This window comes from Canis lupus, chromosome 16 (genome assembly GCF_048164855.1).
Source record: "Canis lupus baileyi chromosome 16, mCanLup2.hap1, whole genome shotgun sequence".
In the NCBI taxonomy this organism is placed as follows: Eukaryota; Metazoa; Chordata; class Mammalia; order Carnivora; family Canidae; genus Canis; species Canis lupus.
In genome coordinates, this window is record NC_132853.1 from 3,477,273 (window position 1) to 3,502,216 (window position 24,944).

Sequence of the window (24,944 nt, forward strand, 5' to 3'; positions counted from 1 at the left end):
TTAGTTCTGTATCATGCTAAAAAAGCTGGTGGTGACCAGAAGGCAGCAGAGCATAGCAAGCTCTGGAGTAGAGCCTACTTTGGAGTCCCAGCCCTGCCTTCCTGGGATAAATGATATAATCTCTCCCTCTCCAGCTTTCAGCTTCCTCATCTACAAAAGAGGGATAATCCTTAAAGTAGAAGATTGTTATGAGGTCTAAATATTTGCAAAGTAGCTAACATAACATCCGTCATATGATAAATGCTTACTTAATATAATAACCATGGCTTTTCTATGTACAAGGAAGTGATAAATGAGATGTAAGTTGTCAACATTTATTGAGCACTTACTTGTTCATTTCATCCTCCCAGAAAAAGTAGGTGCTATTATCAGTCCCATTTTATAATGGAGGAAATTGAGGTTGGGCAGGGTTATGACACCTGCCTGGAGTTACACCCAGGGCAGCCAGACCTCAAAGCCTGAGTTTTAAACCTCTCTACAGCCCAGAAGAGAGCCTTGAGGACTCAAGGTAAGAACAGACTTTCAGAGAGCACATCCTCAAGATAGGAACTACTGGCCAGGCAAAGGTTCAACTTACACTGTAACACTGTTTGATTATAAATGCCCCGACTCTTACACTAGCCATATGAACTATGAGATCCCTTTTTAAAAGCCCTTGGAGAATATCATGGTTTCCTGAGTCACAGTCTCAGTTTGTGGGAAAAGGCTGCCAAAAGCAGGACTCGATTCTCCACTCCTGACCAGGTCATAACAATGATGAAGACACACTCCTACAGTTCCCAGCCTGCGCTGGTCCCAATTCCATGCATGTTCATTCTTTAGCACTTCAAAGTAGAAAATGAAAATATATGAGCAAGAGAAAGCCTTGTAATAACTGCAGCATGCCTGCTTTAAAGCAAGTCCTTCGGGTATTACTTTATCCATAAAGAGAGTTTACACTAGTGTGAGTGCCACATTTTGTTTCCCCTTGCACTGACAAAAAAATTTTTTTTAAAGATCAAAGAGTATTGTGTGAGTATGTGATGTTTGACATTGGACAAAGTACTCTTTTTCAAAACAGACATTTTCCAAAAACATAACTCGCTAGACTAATGGGCAGTGAGAAGCCAAAATGACTGCCCTCCACCTTCTCCTTGTGTATCTTTGCCAGAGTCCTTGGGACTTGCCAAATCCGGTCATGCCTGCTTAGCTTGCTCGACTGATTGTGCCAGAAAAGAAAATAAGACACAGATGTATTTGAGCTCTTTGAGATGCCAGTAAGAGAGACAGCTAATGGCTTCATTTCGACCCTCCCCTTCCAGCTGGGCACAGGTGGGGGATAATGAGGTCCCTCTCCCTAATCAAACTCAATTATTTACTACTCTATATAACCACAAAGACATTCACATTCAGTTCAGAATATAAAACACACCGTGGGCTACTTCCAACCACTGCCACTGGGTATTTATAACAAACTCAAGTGGCTAACAGTTTGCCTTGGCAGGAGTTTAAGTGTGTAAAGTTTTGCAAACTGTTTCTGTTCAAATATGTCCTGCTGAAATGGGGTCCCAGGCGGGGTTCCATAACTGTCAGGTCAGTGAACTGCATAACATCTGAGAATGTATTCACCATGCAGCGCAGACAGGATCTGGAAATCAAACGCTTCGTTCTATTGCAACCTTCTGAGAAGCATCACAGTTTTTTCAACAGTAAGACTGACATTGTATTAATAAACATTACAAGTCACTAGCCTGACATGTACATAGCAGCAGCTGACAGACTCCAACATAAGCTGAGGGGAGAACAGAGGAAATCAAAATGAGACATAGTAACTAAACATGGCCAAAGGGGGTGGATCATGAAACAAATCACATTAATGTCAGAAATGTGAGTCCTAAACTTTAAGATATAAAGCAACTAAAGCAACACTCTAGTGTAATTTTTGGATACCAAAGTAAGTTGATGGCTATCTAAAATGTGTGCTTTTATTGTAGGAACAGAGAGTATCCTGGCACAATTTCAACAGACATTCCAGTGAGCAAAACATACATATTTAGCTTGTCTGACCTTTAAATTCTTAGAAGTATGTAATTAATGCTTTCCATCTTTATTACTTGCTCCAATATTTCTGTCACTTCAAACAGACACGAAGAAAAATCTTTTCTTTTCTCTAGACAGTAGCTGTTGCCAAAAAGGAAATCAAGTCAGATTCACAAATACAAAATTAAACAGGCTGCATATGTTACATTTCTGTGCACGAGGACAATCTGGACAATGAAAATGTTTGCTAATACAACAGAATGAAAAGAAACAACACACAGTTGGTCTTCTATGACTCGAGCAAACAATAAATAAGATAATTTATACCCATATTGTCAGGCTTTGTTACAAAGAATACAACAGGCATCTTCCCCCCACACACACCCCCTTAACCTATTTTAGCTCTGCCTTTACCAAATGTATGACCTTGAGCAAATAACCACCTGTCTCTGTTCCTCAGCTCATATATTATAAAAATGAGTTTCTTATAAGGAATAAATGAGATAATGGCTACTGGGGCACCAAACTAAGTGTGCAAAAATGCTCATTTCCTTTTTTTTTTTCTCTTCTCCAGACCACAAAGCAGTATCACATAAGAGTTGGAGAGGCTTCAAACTGATGATATCCTTTCAAAAAGGTCTGGTTGCTTGGGGTATACTCTGGAGATCTCATCAAGATGGTACACTAAAACTACCAACTCTTTTCAAAAGCCCTCATATAGCCAAGAGCAATTAATCTAGGGCACACCTTTTAAAAAGTACCTAATCTTTCCTTTTATACAGAGCCAACAGAAGCCACAGCAATCTCTGGCAACTCTCTGGGCCACAATGCCCAAAGCAGTCCAGCTTCTGGTGGAAGGCCCTCTACCAACTAGCCAGTGGTCCCTTTGCCAAATAGCAAAATCTTAGCTGGACTTTATTTGCTCTGTTCTATAGCTATTTGTTAGAAATATTCCTTCCCCATGTCCACCTAATATAACAAACAGTATAAGTAAACACATGTATTTAATGTTCTGACTGCTGACTTAGGGGGATTCTGTCCATTTTACTGGTTTGAACTTTTCTTCTCTTTTTAAAACCCTTCTTCCCCACTCCAAAGTAGGATCCCAGTGTGAAATGTTAATATCAACACACGTAATGACACCATCACAGCTGCTGTTGTGACAACAGTACCATTTTATTTATTTATTTTTTTTATGAGTAAATGACATGAACATGTCATATCATTTTTTTTTTAATTTTTATTTATTTATGATAGTCACAGAGAGAGAGAGAGAGGCGCAGAGACACAGGCAGAGGGAGAAGCAGGCTCCATGCACCAGGAGCCCGACGTGGGATTTGATCCCGGGTCTCCAGGATCGCGCCCTGGGCCAAAGGCAGGCGCCAAACCGCTGCGCCACCCCGGGATCCCAACAGTACCATTTTAAAACTCAATTCAGTTCCACAAGTTCTAACTGAACTTGCCTTGTGCTGGGGAATTTAAGAAGAGGGACAAAGCAGGCTCCTCCCCACTCCAAGATCTCATCCTCCCTTGTCCTACTATGTCTAAAGGCCCAGCAGGCCTTGGCTTGGTCACTGCTGGCAAGAAGCACTTCTTCAGATACTGGGAACCAGTTGAGATCTAGTTATTTAGTTTTGGGAGGTAACCAGATTCCCTCATTCCTCTACTTCTCCCCTTCCACATTCCTGTTATCCATATAACTTCAATGTTTAGGCTCAGAGCAGCTAGCAGTCAACAAGTTAGGGACTCCTGTTTATATACACATTGGATCTGTCCAAAACCAATTACAAACAATGGGTATCTTAGAAATCCACTTGCCTGTCTGGTGAAGGAGAGATTTTCCATTAGCATGCTCCTAATTTGCAAACTGTTAGTGTAATCCATTCTCCCTCCTCAAACAACAACTCTGTATCCAGGAGTTTCCTGGAACAAGGCCGGGGAGGAGAAAGCTGGTCTCGTGCCACCAACTCAGTAAGAACATCAGAACTCATCCAGCTTCATATTCTTCTCCACAGAACAACTGTGGGACTCACTTAGGATTAACTACTCCTCTTTTTAAAATTTTCTTCCAGAAAGAGAGAGAGAGAGAGAGAAAGAACACATGCACATGAGCGCGGAAGTTGGAGGAGTTGGGGGCATAGGGGTAGGGGCAGAAGGAGAGGGAGAAAGAGAATCCCACGGAGTCTCCACACCTAGCACAGAGCCTGAGAAGGGGCTCAGTCTCATGACCCCGAGATCATGACCTCAGCCAAAATCAAGAGTCAGATGCTCCTCTACCTACTGAGCCATACCCAGGCACCCCTCTCCTCTTCTTAAAAATACATAATTCTATAACTTAAAGTCACTACCTTGCATGATGGAACAAAGTGAAAGTTTAAATTTTCTTTTGTAGGAAGAAACACAGCTCTATTTTTTAATCTTTCTAGGATAGATGTGTTCATTATATAATAAATAATCCAAGTAAATAAGTAAATACGTAATAAACAAATAGGACAACCCGGGTGGCTCAGAGGTTTGGTGCCACCTTCGGCCCAGGGTGTGATCCTGGGGACCTGGAATCAAGGCCTGTGTCGGGCTCCCTGTGTGGAGCCTGCTTCTCCCTCTGCCTGTGTCTCTGCCTCTCTCTTCCTGTCTCTCATGAATAAATAAATAAAATCTTTAAAAACAACAACAACAAATAAACCCCATATACACCTTTGTGTGAATTATTCTGACAGACGTAACAAAAATAGCAACTATGTAATACTTCCTACATACCAGGGTCTGAGCTAACTTTCTCATGGTAGCATTTCCTACCTAAGGTTCAAAGGCCCCCACGGTCAACAGACGAATTCACAGGCTAGGTTTCAGAATTTTAAAATTTTGCTTTTAGTTTAATGAAAATCATGAGCACACACACATATGTATCATATAGATGATGTATATTTAGAAAAGCAAAATTACATATAGATTACATATATAATAACTTATATAAGCAATAGATATATAGATATATAGATAGACAGATAAACAGGTAGAGATGTAGGCCATTTCTAGCCTTCCTGTTCCCCATTCTCTACCCAGCTTGGGGAGCTGTGAATCACTACTTAGAGGAGAAACACCCAGGAGAGCAACCCAACCTTCGCCAGATAGATCTAAAGAAATAAACTTATTAGGATAAGCTAGGGTCAACAAATCTATCCCATGCCTGTTCATTGATGTATTGTTGTCTATGGCTACTTTCTTGCTACTATGGCAGAACTGAGTTCTGTATGTATGTATGTATGGCCCACAAACCTAAAATATTTACTAGTTGGCCCTTTATAGAAAAAATCTGCCAACTTGCTGGATGAGCTGGTGAGATTTGGGGGGTTTTGTATTCCAGCAGCTAGTGATTTAACATCACTAATAGATTCAGTAAAAAAGCCAAATGACATCACTGCAAGTCTCATGCAAAAACAGTTTGTTGAATAGAGAAAAGTGATGGGAGAAGAGGGCACAAGTCTCTATGGAACAGGTTTGTTGACCTCTGAAGAATTCAGGCTCTGAGTGCCCAAGTCACACTGTGACCAGGTATCAATCAGGCAGAGAATCCAACTAGGTACAGACCAATTGACAAGAGCAAAAGGTAGAGTCACCAATCATCCTGGTTCACTAGGGGCTGAAGGTGGTGCTTCTGGGTAGAAGACTTTGAATTTCACAACAGGGAAAGTCCTGGACAAACTGACATAAATTGGTTATTGTTGCAGAAATGTTCTTTACTTTTCCAGTAAAGCACATTTAAAATTGGGGGGGAGGGATGCACTATAAATCAACTGGCTCATTAAAATAATGGACTAGTAGTTAAAAATACACTCAGTGTTTAAAAGGGCAAATATTAATATGGTAGTCAATGTTTCATATGAAAATAAAAAACCTCAAGTTGACAAGTAAAACATTTAACACCCATTAAATCCAACATCAGTGATTTAATCTGAGCAAAACATCATCTGTTGCATTTCAGTTGTTAATTTGTATTTTATTAATGTTATAGTTTTATTTGTATTTAATTTATAATTTTGTTTGGATTACATAAAGACATGGAATTTATAGCTAGAATTTTACATTTAAGTGTATTTAAGCAACATTATAATAAAACAAATTTGGGCAAACACTGAGGCTTCAGGAGAATTAATTTTCCTTTAAAAGATGTCTGTGTATTACTTACATTTAAGAAATTTCCTCATGACAATTCCATGAGGTAGTTATTATTTCCCTCATTTCACAGATGAAGCTGAGGCTACAGTCATATAGCAAGTCACCAGTGAAACTGAAACTTGAGCCCATATTAGCTGAAGCTCAAAGTCTGTGTGGCCTCACTTGGAGTGGGGAAAGATGGTCTATGGAAGGTGTGAGGGGTGGGGTGAATGGTGTGAGGGCCTCTGCAAGTCAGAAAGCAAGCTGGGAACATCATGGTATTCAAAAGGCAGGAATCGGCCTGTGCAAGATGCTAGGTGGGCCCAGGAAGTGAGGCAGGACAGAAAGTGTGGCCAGGGGCCCTCCTAGCAGCCCACAGACACCTGAAGATTCATTCATTCCTTCTCTATGAAGCCCTGCTGGCTACTAAGGACATAGAGATTAAATAAGACTGTGTGTACCCTCTCTTCAAGGAGTTTATGGTCTTGCTACTACCTCTTAAAGGATGTCTTCCCATAAGAGGACTGATTTGAATTCTACAGATCTCCAATGTCTACCCCTGTGCATACTTAGCAAAAACTATCTCAATAATTTTTCAGTCCAGCTGGGCAATGTCTACCCACATGCTGCCCCTCTCTGCTACAAAACACAAAGGAGGGGAAGAAGAAAAATGTAGAAGCAGCAGAGATCTATTCAGTTGAGTCAAGAAATATTTGTGGTGGGCAGCCCCAGTGGCTCAGTGGTTTGGCGCCACCTTCAGCCTGGGGCATGATCCTGGAGACCTGGGATCAAGTCCCACTTTGGGCTCCCTGCATGGAGCCTGCTTCTTCTCTCTTTGCCTGTCTCCCTCTCTCTCTCTATGTCCCTCATGAATAAATAAATAAAATCTTAAAAAATATATATACCTGAAAAGAAAATGGATTCAATAAAAATTATTAAAAAAAGAGAAATATTTGTAGCATACCTATCACAGTAATGGAGCTATGCTGGGTGCTGTGGGACATAAATAATACAGTTCTTGCCCTCAAGGGTTTCCTAGTCATAACAACAATAATTGCTATAAACACTCAGACAATGCTTACCTAAGTCAGGCACTGTTCTAAGTGTGTTACATGTATCAACTCATTCAGTGCCTACCATGGCTCTATGAGGTAGGCATTATTGTTATTACCCTCATTTGACTGGGCAACAAAAAAAGTTAAGCAATTCATTGAAGATTACACACACACTAGTAAGGGGAAAGTCAGCATTAGCACCCAAGCATTCTGGCTTCAAGACCACCGTGCTTTTACCTGCTACACTATAATATATAGTAGCTGAATGTTGGCCTTAAGACAGTGGGATTCACTTGAATGATGAGACCAGCACTAGATTCCCCACCTCCATTCCAACCCTCAGCATAGTATTGCAAGAGCATGGACTTTTCAGTCGGGCATGGGGACGAATCCAGGCCTGAAAGCAATACTTGTCAGCTTCAGTTTTCACGTCTCTAAAATGGTCATAATAAAAACCAGGCTATTTGCAGATTAAGTGGAATAACATATACATAGCTTTCAATTAGAAAATACAAATCCACTTCATATTGTCAAAACCTAGCTCCCTCTTCCTCGTTCGGTTCAGTGTCTTCCCAGACACCCTCTGCCCATTCTCCCCTGGAAGAAAGACACAAGGGGCCCTTGTTAGGGGTTATTTTGTTGGGATTTCACTCTCTGAAACTTTGGACACATCCCTGGAGACTCTTAAAGGTCTGCTCTGTCTTACATTTGTAGGATAGCCTTTTCTAACCTAGAATATAGACCAGCAAGGTGAATGGAAGGTTGCTGAAGCAAGAAAATACACATAGGGCAAATGGTCAGTAATCTGTATTATTTCACCAGACAAATGAGAAAAAGAACAGAAAATTTAGTGACACTTTTTTTCTAAATGCTCACATATAAAGATTTTACTTTACCTTGTGTTTTCAGAAACACTCTAGACATGTTGAATAAGCTCTCTTGAACTTTAAATAAGAAAAAGGATTGACTGGGGTATGTGTGTTTGGCAGTGGGGGTACAATGGTGGTAGTAATTTAGTAAGAAAGTAAGAGTATTAAGTTCCAAGCAATTGTTGCTACTCTCTGCCTCCCCCCCACCCCTGCCATTCTCCAAAAGCTGAGATTCATATGAAGACCCTGTGTAGTCTTCAGATGCTTCTTCCAGGAAGGTATGTCCTGCCTACCCCCAAGCCCCCTCTATGGAAAATCACTGATTTAAAAACTCAGGTTTTTAAAAGGACTTGTTCAAAAAAATGTGATGGTCATATGTTAATATTTATGTAGTAAAAATTATGCACTAATGAGAACAACTCTTCCAGTCATTTATAAATAAACAACAAAAATGCAAGTGGAAACTACTGAAGTATCCCTGTATACATCTTTTAAGGTAAAAAGAAATAAAGTTCTAATGATACTTTTTGATGGTTAGACTTTGAAAAGATACTTTTATGAATTCTAATGGTAGCACTGTAAATTGGAACATCTTTCAGAAGTCTACCTGTCAATATAAAGAAAATTCTAATAATGTTTCTACTCTGACCAATAATCCTACTCATAGGAAATTGTCCAAAGGAAGTTATTCAGCAGAAATAAAAAGGATATAGATAAGGACTTTTTCTACAGAATCACTTATTAAAACCAAAGGAAGGAAACAATCTAAACATCCCATTGGTAGGCTCCTACTTCAGCTTGTACCACCACCTTTTCCAGTGTACTGCTCATTACATTTTAATGATTTGATAATTGTCTCCCTCCTAGACAGTAAGCTCCATGAGCACAGGGGTTCTCTCGGACTGGATTCTTGGCACATAATAAATGTACATCATAGGAACTACGAACAGATACCAAATATTTGTAATTTTATTTTTTTTTTATTTTTTTATTTTTTTTTTTAAATTTATTTTTTAATTTTTTATGATAGGCACACAGTGAGAGAGAGAGAGGCAGAGACACAGGCAGAGGGAGAAGCAGGCTCCATGCACCGGGAGCCCGACGTGGGATTCGATCCCGGGTCTCCAGGATCACGCCCCGGGCCAAAGGCAGGCGCTAAACCGCTGCGCCACCCAGGGATCCCAAATATTTGTAATTTTAAGTAAAAATAATACAATATTTATACTAGACTTGAAACTGTAATATATATATGTGGAAATGATGATAGGAAAACGAGAGTACTTATATTAGGATGGAGGAATCATTGGATAACTTTTAAATTACTTTCAGTATTCTTCAGTGTTGTTTTAGCACCTCCAAAACATAAAAAGATGGAAAATATTTACTGTTACATACACCAAACAAGACTTCATAACTAGGGTAAAACCCTAAGTACAAATACTTGGAAGTCATCCCCTCCTGCCAGCCACCCTTTCCCCCCAGTACCCAGGTATTCTTTCTTTGTTCCTATATCATAGGTAACACAATCCTATTTTTAGTAAAAATGTGAAACAAAGTCAGTATGTTTTGAAGAGACAAAGTCCTCTAAAGCAATCCCTCCTGTGTATCCACAGGATACACTGTGAATTTGCTGGTTACTAACAGCAGGGGGTGCCAAAAGGATCACTATTGTTCCCAAGAGAGGGCTAGGAGGACAGTCTCAGTTACAGTTAGTTGAACTTAAGCTGTGCTTTAGAAAATGCTACAGGCTTTCCTTTAACAACCAGGACCTCTGGGTAAAACTCGCTCTAGAGACTTAAATAAACAAAAATTATATTTTTATTTTCATTAACTTCTAACTGATATTTAACATTTCCTTGAATTACTGATGTAGTCAACAAATCACAGTAGTATTAGCAGTACTGGTGACTGTCATGAACAGAAAAAAAACGCATGTCACAGCACACCTCAGTTGTTGCAAATTTCTCAGATATCATTTATACTCATCACTACTTTGAAGCAAGAGACTTCAGGAGTTAGGCCTGCTGCTGGATCTTGGTATTAAATGTATTGATAGGGGATCCCTGGGTGGCTCAGTGGTTTAGCGCCTGCGTTCAGCCCGGGGCGTGATCCTGGAGTCCCGGGATTGAGTCCCGCATCAGGCTCCCTGCATGGAGCCTGCTTCTCCCTCTGTCTGTGTCTCTGCCTGCCCCCCTCTCTCTCTCTCTCTCTCTCTCTCTCTCTCTGTCTCTCATAAATAAATAAAATTTAAAAAAATAAATGTATTAATAAAGCTATACATATTACTATATCCAAACTCATTTAGTAATTTCAGAAGTATTTAAATATAATTCTTTCATATTCTCGTGGAATTTATTTTCTGCATTTACAAACACATTTTCTAGAAAGGGCTTTTATAGGCTTTACCAGACTGCCAAAGGCACAGGAAAATTTATTCCTTATCAGTCTAAAGGAAGGCAACTAAGAGGAAAAGTCATATTTAATTTGAATAAAGTTGGAGGGGAAAAGAAATAAGTCACAAAAGTAGCTGCAATACACATTTTCACATAGCTTGGAGTCCATGAAAAGAAAGAAGGAAACCCAAAATTTTTACTTCACCAGCTCCAAAGTACCCCATTCATATGTCCAGAGGCCTGGTTCACAGATACTATGTTCAAAGACTTACCTCATGCAATTTGCTATTGCAAAGCAGTTTCCATTTAATCTAGGTGCAGAAGCATGAAATACAATGCAAATGCTGTCCCCAACATCTCCTTGGAAGTAGTCACTACAAATGGACATCTAGATACCCAATATCATTCATATGATGAACAAAACCAAAAACAAGTCCAAAATTCTAGAAGGCAGAGGTGAGATACTGAGATCAGTAAGAACGCCAATACTTACATTCGAACAAAGAGTGACTCTTTGGATGTCAGACCAGGAGATGAATACTTTTCAACCAGGGCCAAAGTACTGAAGCCAAACTTATGAATGGGCTCGTTGGAATCCAGTGGGGGAAAGTCTGTGTCAACCTCCCCATCATCCTCAGCAATATGCAGGCAGTAGGCACTGACATTGTCACTGAAAGGAAAACCAAAAAGGTGAGTGAATACCAAGATGAAGGAGGGACAAGGAGACCAGAGGCTATGGTATCCAGCAAGCAAACTGGGACATTGCTGTTCTTTTACCCAAAAGCCTGGTGATATAGTTAGATTCCCCCAAATCCTATTTCATTTGATAAAGAAAAAACATGGCAGTAAAAAAGGGGAGAAAAGCAATATGAAACGAGGGCCTTTCCAGTGCTCTATTCTTTCAACAAACATTTACAGAGTACCTGTCATAAATAAGATGCAGAACTCAACCCCTTAAGTCAAAGATGATATTTAGTATCAGCCCTCAAGGAAGCTTACAATATAGCAGGGGGAAAAAGTGAGTACTATGCTAGCTAAATATAAGTATAAATAAAATAAATACCATAAAAGAGACACAAACAAAACCATTGCTGTGGGAAAGGAATCAGAGGCCTTGGACTTATGGTCAGGATTAAGAAAATACCTGTTCCAGGTCAGAAGTACTCAAGGTAACAAAGACAATCTATACTCCTTTCTGTGAAGAGTATCAGATTCATATGGCAACATCTGATTGCAAACACCAAGGATACTTAACAGAATAAAAGCAAATGCCTTATTTATCCTGATGCAAAATAACTGGCCCTTCAACTACTTCTGGACATTCCTCACATCCCTAAAATATCCACTTTGTACTCCCAGATTCCAGCCTTTGCCCATTTTAGAGCCAACACACACTTCCTTCCGTTTCTTTGGGGGAAGTTAAAAACCGATTTGCTGAGAAGAAGTGGAGAAACTATACCATCATAAAGACAATTAGAAACTTAAAAGTCAATTAAGAACACTTTAAGATACCCTGCTCCAAAGCTGAATTGTGAAATGCTAATCTGCTAGCATTTAGAGACATGAACCTAATAGTTCACAAGGCAGTAGGGTTCTAAATTGTGCAGCTTAAATTTGGAGTTTTAATTATATGATTGATGCTTAAATTAATTAATTACAAAGTGTATGCTAATTGTTTAATTGGTTGCTTGATCTATATAGATCATTTTTTGAATTAAATGAGTTGATTTACAAAGTTTATTGATTGGATGTGACAATGAATTATTTCACTGACTACCTGATTTGCAATTTTCCCAATTAATTCACAAATCTTTAGCTGCAACTCTGCTTATTGAGAGAGAGCCTACTTCAGGTGATCTATACTCAGTCTGTCATGACTAAGAGATATTTATTATATAAAACTGGTAATAAGGACAGATTAAAATTAATGGGAACTGTAAATTTGCTAAATGGATGGATAACAAGAAAGTAATCTGGCCATGTTTGTCACTATAAATTTCATGTATTTGCAACACTGTTAAGAAATTTAAAATTCATCTCTGAATAATATGGGAAACTTATGGATCTTTGCAAGAGGTTGCTAACTTAAACACCAAACACTTATATAGCAGCAGAAGAAAGTTCTTTAGATAAAAAGAATGTCATGGTATGGCAGCTAAGAGCTTTGTGTCCAGAAAGATCTGAGTTAAATATCTAAGCTCCAGCACTCATGGGCCTTGTGATATCAGAAAATAAGCTTCACCTTGAGTTTGAGTTTCCACTTCTATAAAAAGAGTACATCACCTAACTCAGAAGTAGTTGTGAAGATTAGAGAAGATGATAGATGCAAACCCTACCATATAACAGAGGTAAAAAAAAATAATTATGGTACCTATAATAAAGTCAGATGGAAAATAACTTCTACAGTTACATCAATCCTTAAAGACCCATTGTGGATGCATATTAGTGCAACAAAACAACAATGAAGCTAAGCGACATGTTCTGGAGTTAACATGTCAGCAGTGCTCCAGCCTTGGGGCCACTGTGCCTCCAGGGTTTTATGAACAGGACAGACACTGATGAAGCAAGCAACGGACAGATTATTTATTGCCGTGTAAATCATCCTGAGGAATGTCTGTGATTCCCCAGCACCATAGAGATTTCAAGGGCAAATAATAAGCCTATTGATCAAAGCAGAAAGCCAAACATTGGTATCAGAAGAATTCTGCTTTGATTGTCATGGGATGCCCCCAAATCCCCTTCAAAACAAACTCGACAAATGTCACAGGCTAAGACCCAAAGGCCAAAAGATTCACTGCCAAGTGCTACTATTCTCCTTGGGTTTTAAAAACAAAGTGTGGAATCATTTATTCATTCAAAAAACATTTGCAAAGTGCTTACCCTGTGCTGTAGCCTGCTCTCAGCACTGAGAACACAGCAAAGAAAGGAATGAATGATTCACCCTTTATTAGAGAGACTAACGGAGGTCTTCTCTAGGTCATTAGTAAAATTTAGCAGCAAGCAATACTCCAACGCTTCTGATCCCTTAATTGAATATCGGAGGGGAAAATGCTAAAACTCCATATTCTATGCATGAACATATTGGTTCCTTTCTGTCTTTATAAAGGAATCATTAATAAAAGTAGCCACTATGGTATTTTAACTTCTAAAAGCTCTTCAGGAATCCAAATTAGTACTAGTACCAATAGTCATTAGTATCATCAGCCACATTGAGTGCTATGTGCCAGACACCATGCAAAGTAGTAGTAGATAGGTATACATAAGCTCAATGAATCTTCACACCAATTCTCTGAGTTATTTATTATTATTTCTATTTTACAAATTAGAAAAGTGAGGCTCAACAAAATTAAGTGGTTTGCTCAAGATTAAATAGCATGGAAGTGACAGACCTGAGATTCAAACCCAGGCAGTTAAGAGCCCTCAGCCATTGCCCCCACCTATCCCTCTGCCAAGTCCATGGTGTGTATAAACTTGCCAACACTCTCAGGAAGCCCTGCTCCTATGGAAATGCCACATACTTTGAAAAGAAGGAGGAAATCATGACATATTACTTACAAAAAAGTAAAAGCTTAGAAAGATTTATTTCAACCTCTTCACTTTTACAGATAGAGAAGAGATGCCTAGTAATGAGGAATAAGATGCCCACAATGACCCAGTTAAAACAGTGGCAAAGCTGGTTCTAGAAGAACTCAGGTCTCCTTACTTCCATTCCATTACTCTTTGATCAACTCAGAAATTGGTGGCATTTTGAAATATAGGGAGAGAAAGGGAGAAGCTGTGGTCTATGACTCAAGAATCCCCTACATATAGACATCTGGAACTTATAAAACCATGAAAACAGGGGTGCCTCCTCCTTGTGGCCTAGTTTGGTAGAAGAAAGAGCAGTTTTGCAGTCAGATCTGGTTTTAATGCTAATTCAACCTCTAACCAGCTGTGTGACTAAATCTCTCTGAGCATCTTTATTTTCTTATTTATAAAAAGTTTTCCAACTTCTCTAGGAGAATCATTTGGATCTCTAAAAGAGAGAATCCAAGCGATTCTCCTCTGCGGTCTTTCAGAACTTGATTAATATTTCCACAATATTTATCACATTTTTATAAATTTATGGTTCTATGTTCTCCTAAAAAGCAAGGATTCTTCTATTGTCTCTGCATCCTCACTGAAGAGTAAAATGGCTGGCACCTAGAAGGTACTTAACAAATATTTGTTGAATGAATATATGAATGTGTAGATTGAATCATTCTACCCACGAAAGAAACATAAAAAAACATAGCATACACATTAATGATGTATGTGCTAACTAGAAGAGGAGAAGTAATAAGCTTTTCTTTTTCTTTTTCTTGCTTGTCACATTGATATCTGTTAACCAAATGGGGCTTTCTAGGCAGTGCACATACGTCAGAGATTGCAATTCAACACAAGAGGAGAAGGCCCAGATAGAGGTGAGGATGAAAGAAGCATTTTTACAGTTCATCATGATAGGAGAGTACTGGCACCTCACTTTTTTTCTTTCTTTTTTTTTTTAATTTTTATTTATTTATGATAGTCACACAGAGAGAGAGAGAGAGAGGCAGAGACATAGGCAGAGGGAGAAGCAGGCTCCATACACCGGGAGCCCGACATGGGATTCGATCCCGGGTCTCCAGGATCGCGCCCTGGGCCAAAGGCAGGCACTAAACCGCTGCACCACCCAGGGATCCCTTTTCTTTCTTTTTTTAAGGGGTGAGGAGGAAAGAGGGAGAGGGAAAGAGAGAGAATGTTAAGCAGGCTACATGCCTAATGCAGAGCCCAACAAAGGGGCTTGATCTTAACAACCCTGAGATCACGATCTGAGCTGAAATGAGAGTTGGACGCTTAACTGACTGAACCACCCAGGTGCCCACACCTCATTTTTTATGAGAAATAATTATGACTGTGTAAAAATGTTTACACGCATATAAAAAGACTAGAGCAAAGTCTACAAAAATTGTGTTTACATTTAAGCAATGAGCACTTTTCCCCTGTACTTTCCAGATGTACCATAACAACTAGGTGTAACTTTCATTTTCCTTTTTTCCTTTATAAGATATTTAACTTATTTTTTGATAAGGGTAACGCAGGCTTATTAGAAACACGGAACAATTTAGAAATACAGAACAGTACAAAGAAGGTGGGGAAATCTCTCACCCCACTGTAGAATCACCTGTCTTGGAACTCTCAGCACTGCCTGCCTCATCCACACCCCCTGATTCTGTAGTGGTCACTTTCTCTATTAAGTCCTGGAATTATGGAGAAAATAACCATATATATATATCTGCTGCATAAGGATCTTGTAAGGATTAAATGACTTAGTTAATTGCACAGTATCTGTCATGAAGGATTCTAATTTTGTCAAAATTTCTTCTATCACTCTTTGTTTTTTTTAAGATTTTATTTATTTATTCATGAGAGATACACAGAGAGAGAGGCAGACACAGGCAGAGGGAGAAGCAGGTTCCATGCAGGGGGCCCGATACGGTACCTGATCCCAGGACTCTGGGATCACGCCTAAGCTAAAGGCAGATGCCCAACTGCTGAGCCACCCAGGTGCCCCTCTTCTACCACTCTTAAGCTTCTCATTGCACAGAAGCAGAATTATCTAACAGAAGTATGGTAGACAGTATGAGATAGGGAACACTAAAGTCTTGTTTGCGAGTCACTATCAGAGAGAATGAGGAATGATAAAAGACTAATAAACAACTGCCAGCTTGTTCTCTATATTTAAGAGTCTTTGTTCAATTGTTTCATTTCTTAAATTCCACATATGAGTCAGATCATATGGTATTTGTCTTTCTCTGACTTATTTCACTTAGTTATATCCTCTAGATCTATCTATGTTGTTGCAACTGGTGAGATTTCCTTTTTCTTTATGGCTAAGTAATTTTCCATTGTTTCTGTATACACAAACACATACATATCATATCTTCTTTACCCATTTATCTATTGAAGGACACTTGGGTTGTTTCTGTATCTTGGTTACTGTAAATAATGTTGCAATAAAAACAGGGGTGCATAGATCTCCCCAAAGTAATGTTTTCATTTTCTTTGGTTTAATAAAACATTGAATATTAATTATATTGGAATTAAAATTTTTTAAAAAAGGGGATCCCAGAGTGGCTAAGCAGTTTAGCGCCTGCCTGGAGTCCAGGGATCAAGTCCCGTATTGGGCTCCCTGTGTGGAGCCTGCTTCTGCCTTGTCCTAAGTCTCTGCCTCTCTCACTTTCTGTGTCTCTCATGAATAAATAAATAAAATCTTTAAAATATTTTTTCTTAAAAAAGAGTTGCTCCTAAAAGAAAAAAGACTAATAGAAATAGGTATAGGATAATAGGATCCACAAAAAGAGGTTTAATTTTAGAATTGGGTAGATATGGAAAAAGACGTCCCTTCCACAGACAATTACATTTGGGAGAAGATTGGAAGTTAGAACAACAAATGGATACAAAATGGACCCCGCTGTCCAAAAAGAGATTCTTCTGAAGGACGGATAGAGATTACACACAAAGACACACATAGAGTCACTAAACATACTCATTAAAGTATCTCTGGAGATTTTTTATTTATATAAATAAATAAGTGTATGTATAAATAAATAAACACATGTAACACATATATCTATATCTCCCCAAAGTGTTAATGGGTACAATTAACTGAATTTCACTTATTCATGTTTCATCAAATAAGTCAAATAAATTTATTTCACTGAATTGTTGATCAATATTCAATTTTTGTTCAAAGGCCAGTCTGGCTTTCATGAAGAGACAGAAACCTGTAGTCCATATATACAAGGTATTTAATTTGTTTTGGTTTTTAAGATTTTATTTGTTTATTCATGAGAGAGAGAGAGAGAGAGAGAGGCAGAGACACAGGCAGAGGGAGAAGCAGGCTCCACATAAGGAGCCCTATGTGGGACTCAATCCCGGGATCACACCCTGAGCCAAAGGCAGATGCTCAACCTCTGAGCCACCCAGGCGTCCCACATGGTATTTAATTTGAATATGAAAATTCAGGATCATTCTAGGAAACATCCTAGATTTCTCCCAAATATGATCTGACATGTTCAATTTACATACTTCTAAAATTTCACTTTATCTTCAAAACACTCAAAATGTACTTAAATAAAATTAACATACAGATGAATGCTTTTCTTTAATGAAAAATAAAAAGAGCACATGATTATGCAGGGTCCAGAACTGCAGAATTCTTATTACTTGGGCTTTGCTATTTATTTTGATGACATAATCAATATAAAGAGTGTGTCAGATATTATCAAGAGAAAGGCCCTTGAGGATTGCAGTTCAGAAGTTCATTTCTTTAAATCAGAGAAAAGACTTTTAAGACTGTCAAGATTTCCTCTTCTCCAAAATAAAAATCCCATAGAGTAAAAATTGGTAAGTAATCTTATATGGTTTGTCCAGCCACAGCTACAGTCACATCATGCAGGAATAGTTAAGTCCAAATTTTCTGGTAAGGAAGTTCTAAAGAGAAAATGCTCACTAATTTCCAAATAGATGCATGACCTTCATATTATTTTGAGCTCCTTTTTGGATAGCTCCTATTGCTATGTCTTCAAGTTTATTGATGTTTTCTTTTACAGTGTCTAATCTGCTCTTAAACTCATGTAGTATAGTTTTCATTTCAGCTACTATACTTTTCATCTCTAGAAGTTCCATTTGGGTTTTAAAAAATATCCTCTACTTCGTTCTTCATCATATTCATATTTCTCTCTAACTTCTCAAATATATGAAGCATGTTTATAGTAGCTATTGTTAATATCCTTGTTGCTAATTCTATCATTCTGGCATTTCTGAGATGTCCTCTTTCATATCATTCTGAATTAAAATATTTTTAAAACAAATTCACTTAGCAAAATTTTAAGTTTCAGAAATTTGTTAACTCTATCACAAACTGACCCTGAAAATATTCAATGGGAAATTTCTGAAACACAATATGATACTGTCATTCCCCTACTTAAAACCTTTTGCAACCTTTAAAATAAAAAAAAAAAGCCCGTTAAAAATACCTGGCTCGGGATCCCTGGGTGGCGCAGCGGTTTAGCGCCTGCCTTTGGCCCGGGGCATGATCCTGGAGTCCCGGGATCAAATCCCACATCGGGCTCCCGGTGCATGGGGCCTGCTTCTCCCTCTGCCTGTGTCTCTGCCTCTCTCTCTCTCTCTCTCTCTCATGAATAAATAAATAAAATCTTAAAAAAAAAAATACCTGGCTCCTATAAAGGCTTCCATTATATTTGCCCTGTTTTTCAACTCAGTCTTCTGTCATTCCAGAACATACAGCTTAGGATCCATTCATACCAGCTGCCTGCAGTATCCTAATCATGTCATTTGCTACCTCCTGTTACTATTCATGCAGGCCTTTCAGCCCAGAGGTTCCATATTCCTTAGGCTGTCTGGTCTTCTCTTGAGATTTAGCTCAAGTATCCATTCTACTGGGAAGACTTCTCTGCCATTCCTCCCACTCCTACTCAACCCAACACTCCATCTTCCGGTAGAATTAGAAAAATCCCCCCCCCAAAAAAATCCTTTTCAATGTCCTTGCAGCATTCTATATGTCTATTACTGTAGCAAGTCTCAATGACAACAGAACTAAACTTGTGTATTTCAGTGTCTGTTTTACCCACCAGCCTGAATCTTGAAGCCATAAACTTTATTTTATAACTGATTACATCCCTAGTGCCCTAGCATTGTGCCTGGGATGGTACAGACAACATGTAAATGCTTATCTAATGAATGATCATAATAAAAAGATGGATGGAGGGAGGGAAGGAAGGAGGAAAATCTCAAATAGCTATAATGTCTCTGGGTGCTATCGCCAGGAAAAGTAATTCATTTCTTTGTATAGCATGGTAGTCAAGAGCAAGGGAAATGCAGTGAAACCTGGGTTCAAATCCTGATTCTGCTACTTATTAATATATATCATCTTGGGCAGTAACTTAAGTTCTGATTCTTAATTTTTCCATTGTTATCTATGAGTTATAGAGGTATTATAAGGAATGAGATAATATACATAAAATGCTTAGAATGGGGAGACGCCTGGTTGGCTCAGTGGTGGACTGTCTGCCTTCGGCTCAGGGTGTGATCCTGGGGTCCTGGGTTCGAGTCCCACATCAGGCTCTTCACAGGGAGCCTGCTTCTCCCTTTGCCTATGTCTCTGCCTCTCTCTGTGTGTCTCTCATGAATAAATAAATAAAATCTTTAAAAAAATGCTTAGCATGGGTCATGACACACAGCAGGCACTCCAATATGTACATATCTACCCATTCATTACCTAGTAAGTATGGGGACTCTGGTACTTGGGAAATATTGGTAATGAGCCATCTTTCTGTCCAGCTCAATGAAATTTGTAAACAGTATCCCCAAATCTACACCTATCACTTCAATAAACATTTTGTCAGGTTGAGACCATTTAACTCAGTGATTTTTAATGAATAATGGTATATCTCTAGTCAGCAGCTTGTCTAAGCAGACACCTGGAGAAGGGCTTCCCTGACAAAGGCAAGGGTGGAGAACTTCAGTCCAGATCTTTGAATCTAAATGTTCCTACGTTCTTTCATCCATTCCACAAATTATGTATTGAGCATTTGCTATGTGCTAAGCCTTGTGTTATGGACTGGGGAAAACAAAACAACAAAACAGACATGGTCCAGCCTCCAAACTTATATCTATCCTACTGCTTGTAAGACTTCATCACCACATGGACATCTCTCAAGTCATCTCAGGTTTCATTACATACAAAACCACACTCTATTTACCACAGCTTGAACCTATTTCTTCTTGAGGACAATCCATTTCAGCACCATCATCTACATAGTTTTTCAATGTCTAGTTTTAAGGCCCTTATCTCTTTTCACTCATGCATACTGGAGACTTCAATCAATCTCTCTATGCAGATAACTCCTAAATTCACATTTCTAGCTCATAGCTCTGTGTTCTAAACTCCAAACATGCAAGTATAAATGACTATTTGGTCTCCAGGTAGTGAGTTCAAGCCCCATGTTGGGTATAGAGATTACTCAAAATAAATAAACTTAAAAATTTTTAATTTAAAAAATATTTGGAAGACATGAACAGACATTTCTCCAAAGGAGACATCCAGATGGCCACAGACATATGAAAAGATGCTTAAAAGCACCCATTATCAGGAAAATGCAAATCAAAACCACAATGAGATATCACTTCACACCTGTCAGAATGGCTAAAATAAAAACCACAAGAAACAAGTGTTGGTGAGGATGTGGAGAAAAAGGAACCCCTCATACACTGTTGGTGGGAATGCAAAGTGGTGCAGCCACTGTGGAAAACAGTATGGAGATTCCTCAAAAAATTGAAAACAGAATTACCATGTGATCCATAATTCTACTACTGGGTACTTAAAGAATATGAAAACACTAATTCAAAAAGATATACGAATCTTTATGTTTGTTGCAGCTTCCAAATTATGGAAGTAGCCCAAGTGTCCATAGCCATGGAAAAAGAATCTTGCCATCCGCAACAACATGGATGGAGTTTGTGTATTATGCTAAGCAAAATAAGCCAATCAGAGAAAGACAAATACCATATCATTTTACTTATTATGTGGAATTTAAGGAACAAAAGAAATGAACAAAGAAAAAAAAGACAAACCAAAAAAAACCCAGACTGTTAACTATAGAGAACTGATGGTTACCAGAGAGGAGGTGGGTAGGGAGATGGGCAAACTAGGTGAAGAGGATTAAGGAGTAGGGAAATAAACGACAGCCTGAGGGAAATAAACGACAGCCTGAGGGAAATAAACGACAGCCTGAGGAAGAAAAACCTACGTTTAATTGGGGTTCCCGAGGGCGCCGAAAGGGACAGAGGGCCAGAATATGTATTTGAACAAATTCTAGCTGAAAACTTTCCTAATCTGGGAAGGGAAACAGGCATTCAGATCCAGGAAATAGAGAGATCCCCCCCTAAAATCAATAAAAACCGTTCAACACCTCGACATTTAATTGTGAAGCTTGCAAATTCCAAAGATAAGGAGAAGATCCTTAAAGCAGCAAGAGACAAGAAATCCCTGACTTTTATGGGGAGGAGTATTAGGGTAACAGCAGACCTCTCCACAGAGACCTGGCAGGCCAGAAAGGGCTGGCAGGATATATTCAGGGTCCTAAAGGAGAAGAACATGCAACCAAGAATACTTTATCCAGCAAGGCTCTCATTCAAAATGGAAGGAGAGATAAAGAGCTTCCAAGACAGGCAGCAACTAAAAGAATATGTGACCTCCAAACCAGCTCTGCAAGAAATTTTAAGGGGGACTCTTAAAATTCCCCTTTAAGAAGAAGTTCAGTGGAATAGTCCACAAAAACAAAGACTGAATAGATATCATGATGACACTAAACTCATATCTCTCAATAGTAACTCTGAATGTGAACGGGCTTAATGACCCCATCAAAAGGCGCAGGGTTTCAGACTGGATAAAAAAGCAGGACCCATCTATTTGCTGTCTACAAGAGACTCATTTTAGACAGAAGGACACCTACAGCCTGAAAATAAAAGGTTGGAGAACCATTTACCATTCGAATGGTCCTCAAAAGAAAGCAGGGGTAGCCATCCTTATATCAGATAAACTAAAATTTACCCCAAAGACTATAGTGAGAGATGAAGAGGGACACTATATCATACTTAAAGGATCTATTCAACAAGAGGACTTAACAATCCTCAATATATATGCTCCGAATGTGGGAGCTGCCAAATATATAAATCAATTATTAACCAAAGTGAAGAAATACTTAGATAATAATACACTTATACTTGGTGACTTCAATCTAGCTCTTTCTATACTCGATAGGTCTTCTAAGCAAAACATCTCCAAAGAAACGAGAGCTTTAAATGATACACTGGACCAGATGGATTTCACAGATATCTACAGAACTTTACATCCAAACTCAACTGAATACACATTCTTCTCAAGCGCACATGGAACTTTCTCCAGAATAGACCACATATTGGGTCACAAATCGGGTCTGAACCGATACCAAAAGATTGGGATTGTCCCCTGCATATTCTCAGACCATAATGCCTTGAAATTAGAACTAAATCACAACAAGAAGTTTGGAAGGACCTCAAACACGTGGAGGTTAAGGACCATCCTGCTAAAAGATAAAAGGGTCAACCAGGAAATTAAGGAAGAATTAAAAAGATTCATGGAAACTAATGAGAATGAAGATACAACCGTTCAAAATCTTTGGGATGCAGCAAAAGCAGTCCTAAGGGGGAAATACATCGCAATACAAGCATCCATTCAAAAACAGGAAAGAACTCAAATACAAAAGCTCACCTTACACATAAAAGAGCTAGAGAAAAAACAGCAAATAGATCCTACACCCAAGAGAAGAAGGGAGTTAATAAAGATTCGAGCAGAACTCAACGAAATCGAGACCAGAAGAACTGTGGAACAGATCAACAAAACCAGGAGTTGGTTCTTTGAAAGAATTAACAAGATAGATAAACCATTAGCCAGCCTTATTAAAAAGAAGAGAGAGAAGACTCAAATTAATAAAATCATGAATGAGAAAGGAGAGATCACTACCAACACCAAGGAAATACAAACGATTTTAAAAACATATTATGAACAGCTATACGCCAATAAATTAGGCAATCTGGAAGAAATGGACGCATTCCTGGAAAGCCACAAACTACCAAAACTGGAACAGGAAGAAATAGAAAACCTGAACAGACCAATAACCAGGGAGGAAATTGAAGCAGTCATCAAAAACCTCCCAAGACACAAGAGTCCAGGGCCAGATGGCTTCCCAGGGGAATTTTATCAAACGTTTAAAGAAGAAACCATACCTATTCTCCTAAAGCTGTTTGGAAAGATAGAAAGAGATGGAGTACTTCCAAATTCGTTCTATGAAGCCAGCATCACCTTAATTCCAAAGCCAGACAAAGACCCCGCCAAAAAGGAGAATTACAGACCAATATCCCTGATGAACATGGATGCAAAAATTCTCAACAAGATACTGGCCAATAGGATCCAACAGTACATTAAGAAAATTATTCACCATGACCAAGTAGGATTTATCCCTGGGACACAAGGCTGGTTCAACACCCGTAAAACAATCAATGTGGTTCATCATATCAGCAAGAGAAAAACCAAGAACCATATGATCCTCTCATTGGATGCAGAGAAAGCATTTGACAAAATACAGCATCCATTCCTGATCAAAACTCTTCAGAGTGTAGGGATAGAGGGAACATTCCTCGACATCTTAAAAGCCATCTATGAAAAGCCCACAGCAAATATCATTCTCAATGGGGAAGCACTGGGAGCCTTTCCCCTAAGATCAGGAACAAGACAGGGATGTCCACTCTCACCACTGCTGTTCAACATAGTACTGGAAGTCCTAGCCTCAGCAATCAGACAACAAAAAGACATTAAAGGCATTCAAATTGGCAAAGAAGAAGTCAAACTCTCCCTCTTCGCCGATGACATGATACTCTACATAGAAAACCCAAAAGTCTCCACCCCAAGATTGCTAGAACTCATACAGCAATTCGGTAGCGTGGCAGGATACAAAATCAATGCCCAGAAGTCAGTGGCATTTCTATACACTAACAATGAGACTGAAGAAAGAGAAATTAAGGAGTCAATCCCATTTACAATTGCACCCAAAAGCATAAGATACCTAGGAATAAACCTCACCAAAGATGTAAAGGATCTATACCCTCAAAACTATAGAACACTTCTGAAAGAAATTGAGGAAGACACAAAGAGATGGAAAAATATTCCATGCTCATGGATTGGCAGAATTAATATTGTGAAAATGTCAATGTTACCCAGGGCAATATACACGTTTAATGCAATCCCTATCAAAATACCATGGACTTTCTTCAGAGAGTTAGAACAAATTATTTTAAGATTTGTGTGGAATCAGAAAAGACCCCGAATAGCCAGGGGAATTTTAAAAAAGAAAACCATATCTGGGGGCATCACAATGCCAGATTTCAGGTTGTACTACAAAGCTGTGGTCATCAAGACAGTGTGGTACTGGCACAAAAACAGACACATAGATCAGTGGAACAGAATAGAGAATCCAGAAGTGGACCCTGAACTTTATGGGCAACTAATATTCGATAAAGGAGGAAAGACTATCCATTGGAAGAAAGACAGTCTCTTCAATAAATGGTGCTGGGAAAATTGGACATCCACATGCAGAAGAATGAAACTAGACCACTCTCTTTCACCATACACAAAGATAAACTCAAAATGGATGAAAGATCTAAATGTGAGACAAGATTCCATCAAAATCCTAGAGAAGAACACAGGCAACACCCTTTTTGAACTCGGCCATAGTAACTTCTTGCAAGATACATCCACGAAGGCAAAAGAAACAAAAGCAAAAATGAACTATTGGGACTTCATCAAGATAAGAAGCTTTTGCACAGCAAAGGAT

The 24,944-nt window shown here is 38.8% G+C and overlaps 1 protein-coding gene across 13 annotated transcripts in view; it reads right to left on the reverse strand.

Annotated features, from left to right (window-relative positions):
- Positions 1-24,944, reverse strand: part of MAPKAP1 (MAPK associated protein 1) — a 259,089-nt gene that overhangs the window by 103,492 nt on the left and 130,653 nt on the right. For all 13 annotated transcript variants that reach the window (XR_012008291.1, XR_012008292.1, XM_072777941.1 and 10 more), the window contains one exon: positions 10,985-11,161. Coding sequence is in view for 11 of the 13 variants with exons in the window: in XM_072777941.1 (XP_072634042.1) it covers positions 10,985-11,161 (177 nt within the window). In the remaining 2 variants the exon portion in view is untranslated. The remainder of the gene's footprint in view (positions 1-10,984; positions 11,162-24,944) is intronic.